The 21,721-nt window shown below is 41.0% G+C and overlaps 1 protein-coding gene across 3 annotated transcripts in view; it reads right to left on the bottom strand.

Moving 5' to 3' along the window:
* Add3 (adducin 3) overlaps positions 1-21,721 on the bottom strand; it is a 113,065-nt gene that overhangs the window by 18,063 nt on the left and 73,281 nt on the right. For all 3 annotated transcript variants that reach the window (XM_005352461.2, XM_005352464.3, XM_005352463.3), the window contains exons 2-3: positions 10,260-10,471; positions 3,405-3,543 (exon numbers count right to left, since the gene is read on the bottom strand). In XM_005352461.2, coding sequence (XP_005352518.1) covers positions 3,405-3,543; positions 10,260-10,454 — 334 coding nt within the window. In that variant the 5' untranslated portion in view covers positions 10,455-10,471. The remainder of the gene's footprint in view (positions 1-3,404; positions 3,544-10,259; positions 10,472-21,721) is intronic.

The raw sequence follows: 21,721 nt of genomic DNA, 5'->3' as shown, positions 1-21,721 counted from the left end.
CTCGAACTCACAGAGATCCGCCTGCCTCTGCCTCCCGAGTGCTGGGATTAAAGGCGTGCGCCACCACCGCCCGGCCGTTCTGCTATTTCTAATGGCCTGTGGCAGAGTAACATATAAACAGAATTGGTTTTGCTCTTTTGACCCCTTCTTCCTGCCCAGCCTCTCCCCCAGACGCCCCCCACCTTCTGAAGCCTCTTTTCTACACTCATGTCACTTACAACTCAGTCTCAGAAGACAAAATCCAAAAGCGATTTTATTTTGTCTCACTTTTCTTCCTGTCTTCTCTTTATTTCTCTAGTGTTGACAACATTACAATTTGGACAAGCTCAATTATTAACAATCTTTACTCCTTTTTGTTATTTCCTCCCTCCCTCCCTTCTTTTTTTGGTTTCGAGACAGGGTGCCTCTGTGTAGCTTTGGATCCTGTCCTGGAATTTGCTCTGTAGACCAAGTTGGCCTCAAACTCAAAGAGATCCGTTTGCCTCTGCCTTCCAAGTGCTGGGATTAAAGGTGTGCTCCACCACCACCCAGTTATTTTATTTTTCTTAGACGACAGGGCCTTACTATGTAACCCTGGCTGGCCTGGAACTTGCTATGTAGACCAGGCTAGCCTAGAACTCAAGAGAATTGCCTGCTTCTGCTTCCCAAGTGCTGGGAACAAATGATGTTCCACCACAGCCAGCTAAAATACTTTACTTTTAAATAAAATTTTATAGTCATCATTATTTTATTCTTTACTCTTTTTCTACTCCCAAAGTAACTTAGCTTGTTTTCACACAATCACAAAAAAATTTTCCAAACTGATCATTTCCACTTCTCGACACTACCCCACCAGGTTACATATGGCTTTCTTGCTGCCCTGCTTGGCATCTACAACCCCAAATGTGTGTTCCTGATGTGGACCCTAGGATGCTCAGAGGTGAGAGTCTCCTGCTGGCCTTTAGAACTTCTAGATTTCCCCTTTGGACTCCCACTCCACCTCTGCCGTCTTCTGAGAAGCCATGTGCAGAGGCTCCTTGGGTAATTCTTCTCTGTATCCACCTGCCAAGACTTTCTGCTGAGCTCTCACCTGTCACAGCTTAACAACTTAAAGCAAACATGCCACAAGTTGTACTTCTTTCATTTTTCAAGCAAAACTGGATCCTAAACTCCGGCCCTTCCTACTTTTCTTATTAACCCTATAAAATCTTCAGGTCCATTTTTGCTCAGAGAATCTAGTGGGGCTTTGAAAATCACTCTCCAGTTTAAAAATGTCTTCCCACAAGTGGGAACAAGATTTGAACGTTCAAGCCTGGCGACGACAACTGACGCCCAGCCATCCTACCGCCACATTTAAATAACACTGCCTGCCTGCGCTGTCATCTCATTCTGCTCTACTTGTCTCCTAAGAGAACAAGCAGGCTATGATTTTCTTACTGCTCACTGAAGAGCTCAAACTTATCTGTTCTTTCTTCCTTCCTTCCTCCCTCCCTCCCTCCCTCCCTCCCTTCCTTCCTTCCTTCCTTCCTTTCCCACTCGGCACATTTACCAGGTTCCAGGGCTTGGATATTTTCTTTCCATCTTAAGACATACCATACACCTTACTCTTCAAGCATCAGTTTAAATGTGACCTCCTCTAAGAGGTTGTCTCTGATGACCTTATCTTCGTATGAGCCAGACACTGCCAGCACATAATCACACTGTAATTCTCTGCATAGCACTCTCTACAGTCTGATCATCTTTGCATAGTGGATTTTCACAGTCCAAGAGGAAAAGAATCTTGCTAGTGTAGTCCTTGTCCCTAAAACAGTGCTTCGTACAAATGTCCACTGTTACAGAGTGCTTAAAAATAGCTCGAGCTGTGCATTTCTGTTTCTGCTGGAAGACTGCTTCTCAGAAGCCACTAGGTGACTCACACGCTCCTCCCCAGCACGTCAGGCCTGCCACTAAGCTCCCTTTGGTTCTCAGCTTTGTTCTCCCTGTTTTCCTCCCTCATATATCTGCAACCACATATCTAATCCAGGTATTTACATTTCTCACTGAGATTCCTTCACGGTCTTTAAATGATCTGACTTCAGTTTCTTTTCCTTCCCTGGCACTCACTCAGACCATCAGCTAGAATTCTTTCTTCACATGGGTTTGCACTTTCTGGGCTGGCAGCTGTCTTGGGTCTGACAGTGAAGGGCCTTTTCACTCTGACTCACTTCCTTTCCCTAGACTGCGATCCCAGGACCCAGGCCTGAGGCAGTGGTGCATCTGGTTCTACAAACACCCCTGCCTGGCACTCTCCTACTATCATGCCTCAAGTGTTTGGAAAATACCTGAATCAAAAAATCCTTAGAGCCCTCTATTGACGAAAGAAAGAGAAAAAAGGGCACAGATAAAAGAAAGAGCAAATGAAGGCCCCTATCTCCAGTCTTCCATGAAGCAATGCTCACTAGCTCTCTGTGGCCTGCACATCTGCCCTTCACTGAAGCAATTCCGAACACAATCACAGACCAGAGTATTCAGCCAATGGGTCGTAGTTCTCGAGGGAGTTCAGGGACACAAAATGCAGCTCTTACTGATGAGTTACGGAATGAAGAAACACCCACTGCTTTACACAAAGCTCTCTTAACTGATCTTCTTCTTTCTGTCAAGGTTTCCTTCAGTCTTCTTAAGGCAATAATCAACTCCAACTCTCAGCTCATAGCATGGGACACAGGGAAGAGTAACACATGATTTCTTGTGAATGGCTTTTTAACTTTTCCCTCTACAGTTACTGTTATGTTTGAATCTGAAATGTCCACTACAGGATTATGTGTTGAACGCCTGGTCCCCAGTTTGTGCCCTGTTGTGAACACTGTCCGGCCTTTGGCAGGGGGCTGGCTGGTGAAAAGCAGACCACCATGGACAGATCCACTCTCTTCTCTCTGCTCCCAGTGCTGTGAACAGCTGCTCTGCCTCAGGCTCCCATCTCAGTCAGAGCTGTTTCGCCTTTCCTGCCATGGGGGACAGAAACTGCTCTGACACTGTGAGCCAAATAAAGCAATATAACCAATCCAGTGGTCTCCAGGGCTATTCCAACACATCCATCTGGGGTAGGGATTGTCTTATAATATGCTGCTGCTCTAAGTGTCAGATGTTATTAACGTTTAGAAGGTATTGGTGCTTGAACCTATGGCCTTGTGCCTGTGCACTGACCACTGAACCACATCCTCAGACCTTTCCCCCCCCCTACTTTTGAGGGTCCTCATTAATTTACCTTGTCGTTGATATTATGTCCTTGATATTATGACTCTTTGCTTCCCCTCCAGAGGAGTCACTGTAGGCTTGTGCCACCAGACCTAGCTCTATGCTATACACTTAAGGGCTGAATCTGAACAGAATAAGTAGCTGGACAGTAGTGTTCCACAGGAGAGAAAACAAAATCACAGTTGACATACTCAGGGAAGGAGAAGAAAAGCCTGAGAAAGAGTTGGTCATGATGTAATCGGCAATCTGCTGTAAGGCTAGTAAACCAGTAGGGTTGTGGCCTTTCTTCATCTGTTCTTGGATGAGGCATTCCAGGTCTTCCCGAAAGGCCTGTAATACACAAAACAACCGTCTGAGCACAGACATCTCACATGGAACTTGTTGTTTACATGTATAAACACTTTCTCCCAAACCTCTTCTGAGGGTTTTTTCCTATGCAATGGAAAATCAAATATGAAACAAAAAAATAATAAGACACTAGAAAGAGCAAGAAGCTCTTAAGGAAGAAAAATATTGGACATTCTTAAGCTCAGACATGCCTGAACAAGTTGAGTCACCTTGAGCTACAACTCAGCCCAGGAAGAGGGTCATCCGTCCTTCCTGCTGCACCATGGGGGCCACACCAGGAAGAGGGTTGTCCTTCCTGCTGTATCACAGAGGACACACCAGGATCTGGGTTATAGGCAAACCCACAGCAGCTCCCGCTTTTTAGGGGAAAGGATTTTCCCGCTCTCTCAGCAGAGAGGATGTGGTGAAAGACCTCTACTCTCACCCACACAGGCGCATGCACTTAATGGATACCGTCTGGATGGTAGACGGTTTGAAGTTCTTGGGATGATTTAAGGAAAATACAAAAGCCGAAAGGAAGAAGCTATGCTTTCTGATAAAAAGGCAAGTGGATAGTTGAATTATTAATTAAAAAAACTGCTAAAAATGACCAGATTAGAATCCTGAGGCCATGAAACAGCTTATATTTATATTATAATCCTGAGTCCATGAAAACATTTTTTTCCATTATAGATTTAAGGCTTGTTAAATATAAATCATCAGTACAATACAGTCAGGTGTGGTGGTGCACACCTTTAATCCCAGCATTCAGGAGGCAGAAGCAGGCAGGTCTCTGGGAGTTCGAGGCCAACCTGGTCTACAGAGTGAGTTCCAGTATAGGCTCCAAAGCCACAGAAAAACCCTGTCTCAAAAGAAACTAAAAAGTAAAAACACATAATTGCATTTAAATATATGACTGAAACCAGATCAATTATCCTATAAAAATCCTCTAAGACATATTACATTTATTAGAAAACTATTTCCAAGACCCCATGGATAAAATATATGAGCTGTGTGTAAGACAAATTGATACCCTTATAAAGATGAGTAAAGTAAGTATTTTACCACGCTGACGGCCGCAAGGAAAAGCAGCTCCAGACAGCCTCATTCATCTTTATACACTATAGAAAAAACCTGGACACATGGCCAATCTGCTCTTGTAAAAGTGTATCTTCCCTTTAAAATAAAACCATTTAAACATTCCTCAGCTTAAAGCAGCTATAATTAATATTCTTTGATTCAGTTAAAAAATAGTACCTACAATATATATCACTCATTCTATACATCAGCTGTGAGGAGGGACACAGTCGATTTTATTTAGTGTCCTTGGTCTCACATTCTCCCAGGAAGCCTTTAAGGTAGCTTCCAATAGATTAAAATGAACAAAAATAAAACAATGTAAACATAGGCAAGGAAAGTCAACTTGATGAGAAAAATAAGCCCAGGGATGATGGTAAGAACCAGGAATGAGGTTATGGTACTACGTGCACACTGTAAAGTTGCATACATTTGCTACAACTGGATTAAAATTTATCTAATCCTCCAACGAACACACGAGTCAGGAAAACCTGCTCAGTGTACTGATTATATATATACATATATATATTAACTTCAAGATTAAAGAGCAACTTGCTGCTCAAGAAGTTACACATATTTGTTAAACTGATAAAAATCTCTGCAGAGATGGTACAGCTTTACAAGGTTTTCCAAAGTCACACAGGTATTAAATGGCAGGGTAAGGACACAGACAAAGGCTTTTGTTGGTAAAAATGTTCTCATTTTGGTGGTGGTGCATAACTTTAATCCCAGTACTTGGGAGGCAGAGGCAGCAGATCTCTGAGTTCAAGGCCAGCCTGGTCTTACAAAGCAAGTTTCAGGATAGCCAGGGCTACATAGAGAAACCCAGCTTTGAAAAAACAAAACAAAACAAAATAATAATAACAATAATAATAAAATAATAAAAAATGAAATAAAAAGGTTCTCACTTCCGTAGAACCCATAACATAATAAGCACCACCCTGAAGTTTTGAATTATTTGTGGTGCCATGGGAGGCTGTAAAAGCCCTTCTGAAGTCAAGGATGAGTGTGCCCTTTAAAACCAAATGGCTTCTCTGTATTATAAAGAAAGCTATTTTTAATGTAAATAAACATAGCCTAACCTTTTCATATAGTTGACAATACATCAATATAATAATTTTTTTACAGCTAAAGATTTAAGTTTTGGTCACATACATTCACAATTCAGTTTCTGTTTCCTGTGTTTTTGGAAAGTTACTCAAATAACCACTTAGATCATAAAACAGCAGTAACTATGACAATTACTACTGGTAAAACTGTTTCGGTTCATTTTAGAAAACTCACTAAATTTACTCAACTTTCAAACATTCAAAGAGCCAGGCAAGGTGATATACACTTTTAAAAAGCACTTAAAAGGCTGAGGCAGGAGGATGTTGAGTTTAAGAACAACCTGGGGTACAAACTGAATTCCAGGCCAGCCAGTGTGAGCAACATAATAAGGCTCTATGTTACAATAAAGAAACCAATAAAGGTACTTAGTCTTTAAGATGAATCATTAACCACATTCTTACAACAATCAAATGTCAATAAAGTAATCATTTGTAGTTGGTTTACATGAACACATGAAAAACTCCTAAAGTATGCAATGACTTGTCCTAGGCTGCATAGCTAATAAGTAAAGGCAATAAAAATTGAAAGCTCAAGTTTTCACTTGGGCAGAGGTTCTTCCCTAACCTTACCATAGCTGGCCTGGGGTGCACTGCCGAAACCAAATATAAGGCAGCAAGTGTGCTGTGAGCAGAAATGCTGAGTGAGCCGCTCGCTGCATGGAGCATTTGGTTGGATGTGGATAAAGCAAATGAGGTTGTTTAGTGGACTTTAGCAATCCTGGAGTACTGGGCTAAGTGTCTGCCCTGGTGCAGCAAGAACTCATCAGAGCACAGTGAGACACTTATAACTTATAAGTTATAAGCAGGCAAGGTTACACCCTGGCTTCTAACGGGGGACAGCCAACTATTACATCTACAGCAACACATATACAAAACAGTTACGTAAGTTTACATACAAACCCACAGCATAAACGGTATCTTCTTCCTCAAAAGACCATTAACAAAGGGAGGAACTGGAGATTGTGATATTCTATAAACAGTACAATTAAGTCAGAATGCTATCAGAGTGACAGAATCTTTTAAGAACTTCAAAGACCAGGTTATCAGCAAGACATCATGACTATAATTGTCAAAGGATTGCCACAAGAGTGCCATGTGCTTTAACTTAGCAATTTATGCATACAATTTCTATAAAACTACTGTGTGACATTTTGATTTCATTTTGACAATGAAGCTTGCTTTGAGTCAGAGGGGGGAGGCAGGACTCAGAGGATCGCAGTCTTAGGATGGAGGAATGAAAAATGAGGGAGTCATTGGTGGCTTCTCAGCTTCTCTGATCATCAGGGTCTTACCCCACTATTTGACTCCCGATTTTTGACTGAGAGAATAATTAGATAAACGCCTCACAAAACACATGGCCACAGTGTACCAGGCACCCTATTACATACTTTAGCTGCTTCACTTTGTTTTCACAGCAAATGCGTAATTTCCTTATTTACCAGTGAGGGAACTGAAGTGCAAGCTAAGTGAGTTTCCTAATAAATAATGGATGAGCTAAGATTTGAACACCAATTCAAAACAACACTGTACACAAACGCATTATGTATTACATTTAAAAACAGGTTTAAACTGGAAGTAATGAGAAAATATGTTGGCTCTTTGGGACTTCAGGAGTTGCACAATCAAGTGCCTTATAACTTTCCTGGTTTTATCTGCCTGCCCTTATAACCTAAGGCCCTGGTCTCTTCACAACGTGCATTTCCGTGTGCTTACTCATTGTACTGTGTCAGATGCAAGGGCCTGCATCCACTGCTCCTCTTCCTAAGGAATTCTTGCCCTTGATCTAACAGTTGTCTTAAACGCAGCCTTCTTCTTGGAGTTCCTTCTAAACCTCCTAGCTAGGAGGACTCTCAGAATTTCATCTCCTTATGGCCCATTCTCAACTCTCTACAGTTCCTTCCACCACGTCCACAGCCTGTCTTACACCTGCGCTGCTCAGCTTTCCTCCTATGCTACCACACATGAGTGCACACGGTTAGGACATGGGCCTTGCGTGTCTAGAAACACTGCATTTAGTTTATCTCAGTTACCAGTTTGTTTTCCCCATTTTCCTAGGTAAAAGTGAAGAACCTTGACTTGAGTAAAAGAAGGCAGAGATTTACCCCATGGGTTATTACTTAGAAAACAGTCTTGTCAGTCTGTCCCTTGAATGGAGGGTTGGTTCCTGTGTAATAGCTGTATAAAACTGTCCATCGTCTACTAGGATATGTGATTTTTTTAAAAACAAGATTCCAACATCATTAGATGTTTAACATTTTCAAGAAGTCATTTAATGTTGCGACTTAAAAGTCCTATTTGAAAACTTAGTTTGCCTCTAAAGTATGACACTTTGAACAGCTCTCTCATCAAATACAAGTCTAAAATAATACTCTATATAATGCTTGGATTAAAATGCTAAAGTTAGGAAATTAAGCTTATCTGAATCTTGAATCGTTTTATTTTCTTTCATTGTTGAAAAAGACCATAAATTAAATTTCATAAAATATAGACAAAAAAAGGCTAGAAACAAAAGCTAAAGAGGCTAGAAAGAAAGCTCAGTTGGTAGAGTGCCTGCCATGCCAATATGAAGACCTGAGTTTAATCCCCAATACTTATATAAAAAATCAGGGCATGCCATGGGTGCAACAGTGGCAAGACTGGTTAGAAGAGCAACCAAGCGCTTTCCATTTGTATATAAGGCCTGCGCCACGAATGAAATACATGTCTGATTCTGTAAACCTGACTAAGCATCCATGAAACTCATAGTCCCAAGGATGAACCTAACTATTTGCTAAATGAACATAATATCAAACTATGCTATAAATGTGTTTCTCTATACCTATAGATTAATACAGCTCTCAGTCCTCATCGGAGAAATTTCTGTTAATGCAGAAACTCACAGCGGTTGAAGTACAGAGAATCAATGTCTGCAGAGGACTCAGTCGTAGCAGGACATCTTTATCACACCTCCTGCCGTAAGGCACAGAGAACACCAGGAGGAGGAGGGAGAAAGACTGTTAGGAGCCAGAGGCTGGAGAGGATTGGGGGGAAACAGTGTCTTCTGGACTCACAGTAGCTGTGGGAGTTTGCATGAGCGCTCCAGCGTGGAGGGAAAGGGGCTTACAAGCTCCCATCATAAGCCGAGAAGCAACTGACAGTTCAGGGCTCCTCCAGGAGGGAAGAGACTGCTCCAGTGCATGGGCCCCATACTGATGTGTATACGGCAGCAAAACTGTTATATATACATGGCAGGAAGTTGGAAAGGAGTAGAGAACAGGAAGAGCTCGAGTGAGGTGTGCAGGATAATCATGATAAAAATGTTGTGGGTCCGTGTGAAATCACTTTAAGTGGGGAGACAAAGGACACACTATACCTGTTCTTTCCCGTTATTTAAGTTCTCCAGGTATAAATAAAATGAGTGCTTTTAACTTCAGTTAAAAGTGGAAATACATAGTATAAAAGTGAAATATTCTCAAAGTTATCATGTCTTTAATGGAGAAATACCAGAAAACAAAAAAATCTGGCATAGAAATAAGTTCTTCTTCTGCTTAAATTTTCATTGACTGGTTGGTTCTCTGGGACACTGACACTAAAAAAAAAGTATTTTATAATCCTGAACAAAATTTGATCTTGATTTCACAGTCTAAGTTACAATATTCAATTGGATAGTTAGTAGATTCTTTAGGCTTGAGTATAGTAAGGCACTGAACAAGTACTCCACCATCATCATCGCTCCGGCTACTCTCTGCTCCGTTTGAAAGGGTTTTTTTAAAGCAGCACAATAGTTAGAAAATCCGTCAAAGCTTGCACTGCTTTGTAACTGTCTTTCGGTGCTTCCATCAAGGCCACTAGTACAGGAAAAACTCAGAATGAAATTCCCCTTTGGCTTTGGACTCTACTCCTGTGATTAAATTCACAAGGACACATAACAAAATGACTTACCAGGCCACATCAGGTAGCTGGATGGCCTGTGCTTATTTTAGCAGCTTGGAACCTAATATACTCCTAACCTAGATACCTTGTGCCTATGTGTACTAACTCTGCCTGAATTAGCACTCGACCTTCATTATGCATAAACTTATAAATCCATTTTGTTTCTTAAATCAAGTAATTCTACCACTTTCCTTCATTTTATGTGATCTGTGCAATTCCACTAAAGCAGTGGAAGAAATTGAACGAATCACTTCAAGATGATGTAAGTCAACTGCTGTTGACAAAATTTTCTGCTTAAGCTACAGTTATAATACATTTATAGCCTAGTTAATGTGGAGTGTGTTCACATATTAACAGTAGGCTCCTAAAGCGAAGAACTTCTCAAAATACTCAAGTTTTTCCTTTCTGCTATGAATGTGAAGGTAAGGTGTCCAAAGGAACACGAAATCATGCACATGAAATACCTAGCTTGTTCCCGTGACGTTTATAAATGAGTCCATTCTTTCTTCAAGCAGAAGCTCACTTTCTCCACCCCTTCTTTCATCTAAGGGAGTCTAAGCTATCTCATCACATTATACACGGGCTCAAGAGGAAGAAAGCCTTAGGATTATTTCAACTCACAGGACTCTGCAGGATCTGAGTAACTCGCTTCCTCTGCTCCATCATATTGAAATCTTGACGTAGATCAGGAGACATGTTCCTCTCTCGAAGGTATTCTGGATCACTTTCATTGATTCGGTCAAAATACCTCTCTTTGTGAGGCATGCTGGGAAGGGGAGGAGTAGTGATCACAGCTTGGCTGGAGTCTGAACTCATGTTTCAAGTCTTGTTCTCTACGTAATAAACACAAAGATAGGAGGACATTTATTACGACACCTTATTAGCACTTTAGAGGAGCCAAGAAGGACTTTAAAACGTTTGGAATGCTTAAATGCTTCAAGTGGCTTCAGTGGTGAAGAGCACTGGCTGCTCTTATAAAGAATGGGGTTCAATTTCCACACCCACATAGTGGCTTCAGTCCCAGAGGACCCAATGCTCTCTTCTGGTTTTTGCATCAGGCACATACAAGGTGCATACGTGCAGGCAAAACACCCATACACATAACAAACAAATAAATAAAAGTTCTTCATGGAGAAAGGTTGCTTGATGGAGGCCAGCGGGAGAGAACAATCCTTGTGTAGTTATGGCCCTGGGTCCGATTCCCAGAACTTAAAAAAAATTAAGAAGGCAACTTCTCCACAACATTTCTTAATAACAACAAAAGGAAATAAAAGCTGATCTCCCTCTCAGCTTCTCTATCCTTTGTGTATAGGAGGGCTACTGATTTTTTTGATCTTGTAACCTGCCACATCACTGAAGGTATTTATCAGCTGTAGGAGTTCTTTGGTAGTTTTTGGGGTCACTAATGTACACTATAATATCATCTGCAAATAACGAAAGTTTGACTCCTTCCTTTCTGATTCGAATCCCCTTGATCTCCTTATGTTATTTTAAGATATAAGAGCTAGCTAGCAATATGCTTAAGTGATTGGCCAGATAGTGATTTAAATGACATAGTTTCTGTGTGATTACTTAGAGTCAGGGTGGTTGGAAACAAACTAGCAGCCTCCCCCAACACTAATATATTTTGAGTTTTACTCCATTTCTTTCTTCCTCTAGTCTGTGGCAAGTACACAATGTAACAAAAATATCTATAAACTTTTCTTAAAATTTTATACATAAGTACATTAGTTTGGATTTTACTAAAATGTTACTGCAGAGTCTGAAAGTTCCTGGGATGGTTTGAGAAGCACTGACTGAGTAGAGACTGAATGGTAAAGGATCTGGACAATGGAAACACTCAGAGCAGCCCTGAACTGGACAGAGTCAATGGTCAGGGTTGTCCAGGGTGAGACAGTGGTGATAGCTGCACAAACCACACAAGCACTTAATGCTGCTGGAACTGAGCACTACTAGCTAAAGTAGTAAATTTATCATAATTTTAAACAGCTCCAAAAAGAACATCAACTTACACATAAAACTATATAAAACATTCTGGAAGGAGTCGAGGAGGGGTCAGGACTGGGGTGGAGCCCAAGGCCTTGCAATACTAGCCCAGTACTCTACCACTGAACTATATACTCTGTCCTACAATTATGAAATGGTTACCAAAACAAACAGACAAACAGACAAACAGACAAGCAAAACAGAACCAGCCAGATCTTCAGAATCTAAAGTAAGACAGAATTCTTTAATACTAAAACCTCAACTGAACTCTACCAAAAATTTAAAATGTTTGTTTGCAAAAGATACTGTTAAGAAAACAAACCGGGGCTGGTAAGTTGGCTCAGGGATTAAGAGCTCTGGCTGCTCTTCCACAGGACCTGAGTTTGAATTCCAACATCCTACACGGTGGCTCACAACTGCCTGTAACTTCAGTTCCAGGAGATCCCAGGTCTCTGTTCTTCATCTTCCTATAGCACAACACAGATAGACTTTTACACACACACACACACACACACACACACACACACACACACACACACACACACAATTTAAATAAAAGTTAAAAAAAGAAAGAGAATGAAAAGGCAAGGTATAACCCAGAGGGAAAGTACATATGTAATAATAAAGGGCTATGAAAAGAATATATGGCTGGGCGGTGGTGACACACGCCTTTAATCCCAGCACTTGGGAGGCAGAGGCAGGTGGATCTCTGTGAGTTCGAGACCAGCCTGGTCTACAAGAGCTAGTTCCAGGACAGGCTCCAAGTCCAATATATATACACTCAAAGGCTAACAGTAATCAAACATACTTCACCAAAGAAGACATACACAACAAATACACACACAGAAAAACGTTCAGCACTCACTGGTCATTGGAGAAACATAAGGTTGCAATAATATAGCGCTATACAGATTATCAAAATGGTTAAAATAAAAATGAAGAACTCTAAATGCTGGAAAGATGTAGAGAAATCAGATCCTCATACACTGTCAGGATGAAAATGGTACAGTTACTGTGGGAAAAAGTGTGATATTTTACTGAAAAACAAAATATGCAACTACTATACAACTCGACAGTTATATTCTGGGAGATAAATTCCCAGAGAAAGAACAAGTCACACAAATCTATACACAAATCTTGAGAGCAGTTTTATTTGGAGCAGTTCAGAACAGGAAATAAGCCTCATGTCCTTCAACTATTAACAGCTAAGGTAAGATATACACAAATATGGATGATTACCTAGCAAAGAGGAATGAACTGCTTATACATGTAGTTATATATGTTATATGCTTATATATGTTATAGAGTAAATTTTCAGTGAGTGAAAAAACTAATCCCAACGGTTACATGGTGCATGGCATGTTCACATCAAATTCCTCAAATGACAACACTGCTCCAGTGGAGAACAGACCAGAGGCTGGTGGGAGGGAGAGGACGCGTGCTCAGGGTGGAGGTAGGATTCAACACGTGCATTAAGTGAACATGAGCCAACGAGAAACCCCAAGAGGGTCAGTGTCAACGATGCTACTAAGTGGCTACTGAAGCACAGTTTTTAATAAATTTTTAATTAAGAATTTCACACATGTATATGTTTTTGATGAAGTCCCCTCCCAACCCCTCCCTTCCAATATCTTCCCTATCACTTTCCCCTCCACCATTTCCCTGAAATTTCACGCTTTTTGTTTAAAAGTCCACTGAATCTACTTTTTATGACACCAGTATTTGCATGTGTTTAGGGCCATCTATTGGAGCAAGGGAACCCTCTTAGGGGGTTACATCCATGTAGAAAACTAACTCTTTTTCTCTCAGTGACTAGGCCTAGGACTTGGTGACTACCTCCCCGATCCATGGTGGGTCTGATCTCACATACGTCTTGTGCATGCTGTCACAGCCACTGTGAGCTCCTATGTGTAACTTTTCTGTTATGCCCAGAAAACACTGCTTCACTGTACTCGTCCACTGTTTCTGGCTCTTGGAATCTTTCTGAACCCTCTTCTGCAATGATCCTGAATCCTGGGAGGGAGATGTGGTATAAATGTCCCATCAAGGGCCGCCTGCTCTATAGGCTCTTATTCCTTGCACACTGACCAGTTGTGGGCTTGGTGTTCACTGCCATCATCTACAAAAATAAGCTTCTCTGATGAGGGCCGAGAGATGTATTAATCTATGGGTATAAAGATAACAACGTAGAAAGAAGTTTACTTCTATATCCATTTAACAGAAAAACAGTAGTAGGCTCTCACTTTGGGCCAATTCCTACCCAGCCTGAGTTCTTGGTCCTGTCAGTGGTGCCAGACATGAGTTCATGAGAAGAGGCTTTATATCCAATCCATAACATACGTGTCAGTACTGCACCCATGGCATGCAGCTCTCAGGGTTCATATCTGGACATGATCATTGCTTTTCTCCTCTGTTAGCATGCACAGCATCTTCCAGCACTAAGAAAACTAGCCAGTAGGTGTGACACTTCCAAGTTGGCACCAACCTGATTTCTCCAAGTTCTATGACTCAAAAAGTTGTGTCTTCAGCCGGGCGGTGGTGGCGCACGCCTTTAATCCCAGCACTCGGGAGGCAGAGGCAGGCGGATCTCTGTGAGTTTGAGACCAGCCTGGTCTACAAGAGCTAGTTTCAGGACAGGCTCCAAAACCACAGAGAAACCCTGTCTCGAAAAAAAAAAACCCCCAAAAAAAAGTTGTGTCTTCAGCAATAGGGTCTCAACATCAAGTTGTGGAGGGACCAAAGCAAATGACACCAGCCTCTAACGTTTGGTAGTCCATGGGACCAACAACTCAGAGACAGAACCCATTCCTAGCACGAAGCCCTATTACAGAATGACTCATTTAAACTTTTTATGTATGCAGACAGTAGATATATGCCTTTTCCATATGCCTTTGTCAAAGGTCTTTAGCTTTAGTGTAATCTCTTTCCAGACTCCTTCCTCTACCCTGTCTTCCCGTTCCCATCCTACTTGTGGGTACCAATTTTATAAGATGTCACTAATGGTGGAAACTACATGAAGGGTACACAGGATCTCTGCTGATTCTGTGTGCAGCGACAATTATCTGATTTTAAAAAAAATTAAAGTTTAATTTTTATAAAATTAATATTCTATAAGAATGTTAAAATCAAAATTAAGAGTTGCCATCTCAATTGATGTAAGTGTAAAATCAACTCTGCAGTAGAGTAAAGCTTATTCTCTACCTATCTTCAGAAAGCATTTTGATCCAGCTTAACCATTACAACTAAACTGAATTGGAATAAAAGCACATGGATCCTGTTAGCAGTAGCTGGGGTGTATATATACAGCCGAAAACACTTCTCATGGTGCCTTCAGGAGCTGTGGGACATCAAATGTGGTTACGTAACAGTTTCTCTAAGCCACACACAGTTAAAATATGAAGTCCCTGGGACACTGAATGAAATGCAGCATCAGAAGGAACAGGCATTTAGGAGCTAGTGTTCAGATCTTAGCACCAGTTGGGAGACACACCAAAGCTACAGCAGGGGAAATACTAACTCAAGTGTGCTCTTGACAGAAACCTGCTCTGCAGTCAGAGCAGCTTACCGTTTTCTAGATCTCGCACACAGCTGAATGCTGACGAAATGGTCTAGGAATTTCAGCTGATCACTAACCTCAAAAAGTTCAGAATAAATTCTGTTGGGCAGTGGTGGCACATACCTTTAATCCCAGCACTTGAGAGGCAGAGACAGGCGGGTCTCTGTGAGTTCGAGGCCACCTTGGTTTACAAGGCGAGTTTCAGGACAGTTAGGAATATTACACAGAGAAACCCTGTCTCAAAAAAAAAAAACAACCCAAAATTAAAATAAGTTCTGAAAGTTTCCATTTATATGCTTTTTCTAACCAAAAAAGTAGCCTAGTACAGAGAACTGAACTACGGATAAAGAGACTTTCTTACATCAGCCACAGGGCCAAGGAATGCACATGGGATACTCTCTACTTCTAAGTTTATGTGACTACATCACCTTCACAGTACAGATGAAGAAATGACGTAGAAAAGCTACCAAGTGATTGATGGGAATTTGTGGCAAGGTCTGTTGAAGCCTGCAGTCCTTGACCCTAATCAACAAGCTTGGCAGGTAGGTTCTTTTCTTTTTCAATGTCAGTTCATTATCAGGGTTGGAATGCTTTGATCCCCCATCCAGAAACAGATAGACAGACAGACAGACAGACAGAAAAACACTGCCCTCTCTTGAAAGGAACTTGTGCATCAGCCACCTCTGGTTCCCATGCCTCCCAAGAACGGGATACTGTAGTGGTGGAGTCTCCGCTCAGTTCCAAACAATTCACTGGAAGCATAAATACCAAAACAAAAGGAAAGAGTGTGCGGTATGACACACGGAGTGTAAGAATGAGTGTGTATGAGACATGAGAAAGATGTGATGCCTTGACTTTTTTATCTACATGTGTGGATGGGTAGGCCCATGCGAGCGTGAGTGTGTGTGAGTGAGGTCAGAGGTGGCATCAGATGCATTCTGTGATTGGATCACTGGGGCTTGATGGCTGCCAGCCTAGCTCTAGGTTCAGTAATAGACCCTGCCTCAACTGAGCAGTGGTACAACACACCTTTAATCCTAGCACAGACAAAGGCAGGCAGATCTCTGAGTTCTAGGCCAACCTGGTTTACAGAGTGAGTTCCAGGACAGCCAGAGCTTCATAGTAAAACCTGTCTTAGAAAAGAAGGTGACGCCGGGCGGTGGTGGCGCACGGCTTTAATCCTAGCACTCAGGATGCAGAGGCAGGCGGATCTCTGTGAGTTCGAGGCCAGCCTGGTCTACAAGAGCTAGTTCCGGGACCGGCACCAAAGCTACAGAGAAACCCTGTCTCAAAAAACCAAAAAAAAAAAAAAAAAGAAAGAAAAGAAAAGAAGGTGAAGGCAACCCTGATTCAAAAGAATCAGGCAGACAGTAAAAGAACAGGTCATTCAATGTCCTCTGGTTCCTGCATGCACACAGGTGCACAGATCCACACACATACATCCACAGATGTCACATGTGTACAATCCCCAGCTCACAAAACAAACACTAAAAAAAAGTACTGACATTCTGTAACAGGTTGAATCATGAGACACCATGAAAAGTGAAAGAAGCCAGCTACCACAAACCACACATTTACATGAAATGTTCCAACAGGCAGAATCTCGATTATTGGTTGTTACAGGCTGGAAGAAAATAAGGGGTAGCTTCTAGTGAGACTGCCTCTAAAGAATGATGAAAATATTTTAAAATTATGACTATACGTGTACAATTCTGTGACTAGCCAGGCTGGGGTGTAACTCAACTGGCAGTGTTTGCCTAGAATACACGAAGCCCCGAGTTTGATCTCCAGCATCATATAAACTAAGTGTGGTGGCAAAGCCTGTAATCCTAGGGCTTGGGAGGTGGTGGCAGGTGGATCAAAAGCTTAAGGTCATGCTTGACCAACTAGCAAGTTCCAGGTTAGGCTGGGCTACTTAAGACCCTGCTTAAAAACAACAACAAAGAACCAAATCATATACTGCTGTGGGAACTCCTTCAGCCAATAGTCTTTAAGAGGCTGGCCCACTTGGGCGTGGTCTAATGTACTATAAATGCGGTGAAAAGCATGTGTGGGTCTCTTGGCTGCTGGATTCAGTTCCGGTTCCCAGCACACGCAGAGGACTGCGGATCACTTCCCTTTCTGTGAGTTTATCCCCAAATAAAAAAACTTTTGTTATATTCCATTCCGGGCTATTGTGAAACTCTTTTGTACTACAACAATATACTTTAAAAAAGAAAAGCATATGCTGTATGATTTATATACCTATAAGATTATTACCTTAAAAATCTCACTAGAGAAGCTCCTGACATCTTGCAAATTTAGAGCGAAGCCTGTATGCAGAGTCCCCACACAGCAGGATGTGAGCTGCATCCATCTGTAACCCCTTCTAACTAACCTGGTCACGTACACCTCTGTTATAAACAATTCAAAGGACTACTCATAAAAAGTCTTCCAAACTTCAAATTCTTGGTAGTTTTAACTGTTTTTCTATAAGGAGAGACGTTGTGCTTTCAAAGCCTCAGACTACCACACCTGGAATCAGAATCAAGCATTTCAAGACTTCAAAGCAGCACTTGGTTAAGAAACAAGCACTATTTTTGTGTTGGCTCTTTTGACCATTATTATGGAATGGTGAAGACGTTTAAAGGTCTAGAAAACAACTTAAACCCTGTACAAACTGTGATACGTCATAGTCTTAACCACTTAAGTTTTATTTAAGACGAGAGTTGCTTTTATTTGATAGTCAGAGTGTTATATACAACTGACACAAAAATGATCAAGACATGTAGCTGAGAAAATGAAACAAGCAAACCTGGCACCAAACAATGCAGATGGCACTTCCTATGTTCCCCAAAGAGCAAGATTGAATCATTCCACAACACACCACACATTATTGCTACAATGGCTATTGATATTATGCCAGTTCTCTTGGACTATGTTGAATTTAAAGATCATATTTTGCAGATGAGACCAAACTATACTTCAAGGTGGTGATTTTTTTTCTTTTCAAAGTATGATGCTCAAGGTATCATATACTGGTACAAAAATCATAGCAATGGCATTTATTAGTGTTACATGTCACTTTCAGATTATTCCTTGGTCTAAATTTACTTCTTCAATGAAACTTAAGTGAACAGGCCCATCACACCACACTTGTTTATACATAATAAATGCCACTGGCACACAAATAATTCACTAAAGAGCTAAAGTCCAATGATTCACGAATGACCCTATTGGTCTATCAATTTAGCATGTGCAAGTAGATGTAGGAGTGAGATAATTATATGGTTTGATCTAAATATGTTTTCCCTTAAGTGCAAGTTATTAAAGAAAAAGAAATGTCTATTAACATTTTATTAATATTATACCCTTCACTTAGTATTTAAAGACTTGGAAGCAAAATCAACTAGAGAATTAGCCCAATTTTTTTCTCCAGATTGCATAACATGAAAAGTATTAATAAAGAAATGTGCTTACATACACAAATTCATCATGAGCAAACTCCATCCCCCTGAACAGGCCTCTCCCGCCACTCTGTATCACTTCCTCATGGCCTTTCACCTTGTATACTCGCTCTTTCCCCCCTTTAGTGCCAGAAAGAAACAAGCGAATAAGATAGTATTAGGAGATGGGCAGACTAGAAAGTGGAATGCAGGTGACGATAAATGGCATCATAAAACACTGAAGTATATTCCACACAATTCTGAATTCTAAGCAAAAAAGAAAAGCATACAGGGTAAGGGCCTTCAGTTGAAAGGTACAGAAGACCACACAAGCCCGCTCAGTATTTTGGAAGTTGTAGCTGTTAGTCTTACAGATAACTGCTGTGTATCACTTATGAGCTATTAGCCAAATGTGCAAATTTCCACTCTATCTCTCAAACTAAGCAAGCATCAGTTGGAAAGCTTGGGGGCTTTATCATGACATGAGCTGGTGAAGGATTATCTTGAGATCTAAGGAGTACAGTACAGCAAACGAATGAGGGGGTGACGGACACTAAGAAGCCAGGTACGTGATAGATTCCTAGTGCTCAGGAGACTGAGGGGGGAGATGGGGAGTTTAAGGCCAGCTGGGTTAACACTGACTCAAGAACAACAAATGAAGGAAAAATTGGCTTATAATGGGTAAAGTATGTAGTCTGGTGTGGTGGCTCACGTCTGTAATCCCAGCACTGGAGTTCAAGGCCGGTTTAGGTCACACAGTGGGTTCCATACAAGCCTGATTTATGGTGTGTGATTGTGTCAGATAAGTAAAGTGGAGGAGAGAGAACACGGCTCACGTGGCAGAGCTGCTTTCCCACGGGCCTAACACCCTGATTCTCTTCCTGGAATCCTACAAGATGTTAGGAGAAAACCAACAATCTAGAGTGTCCTCTGACCTACACATGCATGTATACACACTCTGCATATACACATACAATAAAAATCTATAACCACAAAATTAAAGATGAGCAGAAAATATAAACTTATGTATACACATACATGCCGAAACTCGAATCAGTTGTTCATTTTTTGTAACCATACACTTTCAGATATTGTACTCTACATAAATAATCTAATTTATTCTGATGAACATTCTCTCTATATATGTGTGTGTGTACATATATATACACACACACATATATATATATTTCTCTAGTCATCACTTGCTCTCAACATGCAGTATTTAGAGATGGTTGATGGGGAAAAGATTTTTTCCTTCCGTGAGCATGATGACAGAGACCAGCGGATTGGTAACTCGAGTGGCCTCTCATGTGTTTAGTTTCTTGTTACTGAGTTCCCTAGTATCAGAGAAATTTTAAAAAGTGAGATCCAGGAAACCATCCAGAATGTTGGCAGCTCATGATAAATGAGGGGTTTATAAGGAAAGAAATCACTGGAGATTTGGGGTTTAGAGAAAGATTTATCACTCAGTTTCTAGCAATACTTCAAATCTTTGGCTCACTATCCCAGGTACTAAGGATCAACTCCCACATACTTCATGAACTTAAGTCTACTTAATTATTTGTGCAGGATTAAGTTTCAAAAATCAAAACTCCTTGCTTTTGACATTTTCTTCAGTTATGTGTGAAGTCAAATTCACTCTTAAGTATCACTGCATGATTACTGCAGTACCCATACTCAGTATAAAACTCACTCCTTTTTTTTTAATTTTTTTTTTTATTTTCGAGACAGGGTTTCTCTGTAGCTTTTGGTTCCAGTCCTGGAACTAGCTCTTGTAGACCAGGCTGGCCTCGAACTCACAGAGGCCTGCCTCTGCCTCCCGAGTGCTGGGATTAAAGGTGTGCGCCACCACCGCCCGGCAAAACTCACTCTTAAGTACTACTCTACTGCATGATTACTGCAGTACCCATACTCAGTTTAAGACTCACCCTTAAGTATTACTGCAGTACCCATACTCAGTGTAAGACTCACCCTTAAGTATTACTGCAGTACCCATACTCAGTGTAAGACTCACCCTTACGTATTATTGTAGTACCCATACTCAGTATAAGACTCACTCTTAAGCACTACTGCAATAAGTATTACTGCAGTAACCACCATACTCAGCACAAAATTTTTCCAGGAAAACTTTCATTATCTTTAATCACAAATGTTGGTAACAACTTTTTATTTACTTATTTTACATATCAAGCAGTTTCTCCTCCCTCTTCTTCTTCTGTTCCCTCCCCCACCTCCTTTCTATACCCCCCCCATCTACTCCTCCTCCATCTCCATTCAGAAGAGGTAAGGCATTGCATGGGAGTCAATAAAGCACGGCATATCAAGTTGAGGCAGGACCAAGCTCCTCCACTTGCATTAAGGTTAAACAAAGTATCCCACCTTAGGGAATAGGTTCCAAGGAGTCAGCTCAGGAGGCAGGGACAGGTCCTGGTCTGACTGCTAGGGACCCCACAAAAGACCAAGTTACACAACTGTCACCCATATGCAGAGAGCCTAGGTCAGTTCCATGTTGACTCCCTAGTTTCACAGTGGTCAAAAAGATAAAACGGTAGGCTACAGAATGGGAAAAGAACTTTACCAAGCCCACATTTGACAGAGGACTGATATCCAAAATATATAAAGAACTCAAGAAATCAGACATCAAAATACCAAATAATCCCATTGAAAAGTGGGGTACAGATTTAGATTGAGAATTCTTAACAGAAGAATCTTGAATGGCCAAGATACACTTAAAGAACTGTTCAACATCTTTGGCTATCAGGAAAATGCAAAACAACTCTGAGATACCATCTTACACCTGTCAGAATGACTAAGATAATTTTTAAATTAATATTAAAAATACAGTGATAAACAAAACTTCCCCAAATTCTCATTTTACATATTTCTTTTTCTTTTTCTTGGTTTTTCGAGACAGAGTTTCTCTATGTAGCTCTGGCTGTCCTAGAACTAGGAATGTAGATCAGGCTGGTCTCAAACTCACAGAGATCCACCTGCCTCTGCCTCCCTAGTGCCAGGATTAAAGGTGAGTGCCACTATCCCCACCAACACCTAGCTCACATCTTTTTTTTAAAAAAAATTATTTATTTATTTATTATACAATATTCTGTCTGTGTATG

The sequence above is a fragment of the Microtus ochrogaster genome, chromosome 8 (assembly GCF_000317375.1).
Source record: "Microtus ochrogaster isolate Prairie Vole_2 chromosome 8, MicOch1.0, whole genome shotgun sequence".
NCBI classification, from domain to species: domain Eukaryota; kingdom Metazoa; phylum Chordata; class Mammalia; order Rodentia; family Cricetidae; genus Microtus; species Microtus ochrogaster.
Note: the sequence above shows the minus strand (reverse complement) of the source record. Positions and strands in the feature narration are given on the sequence as shown.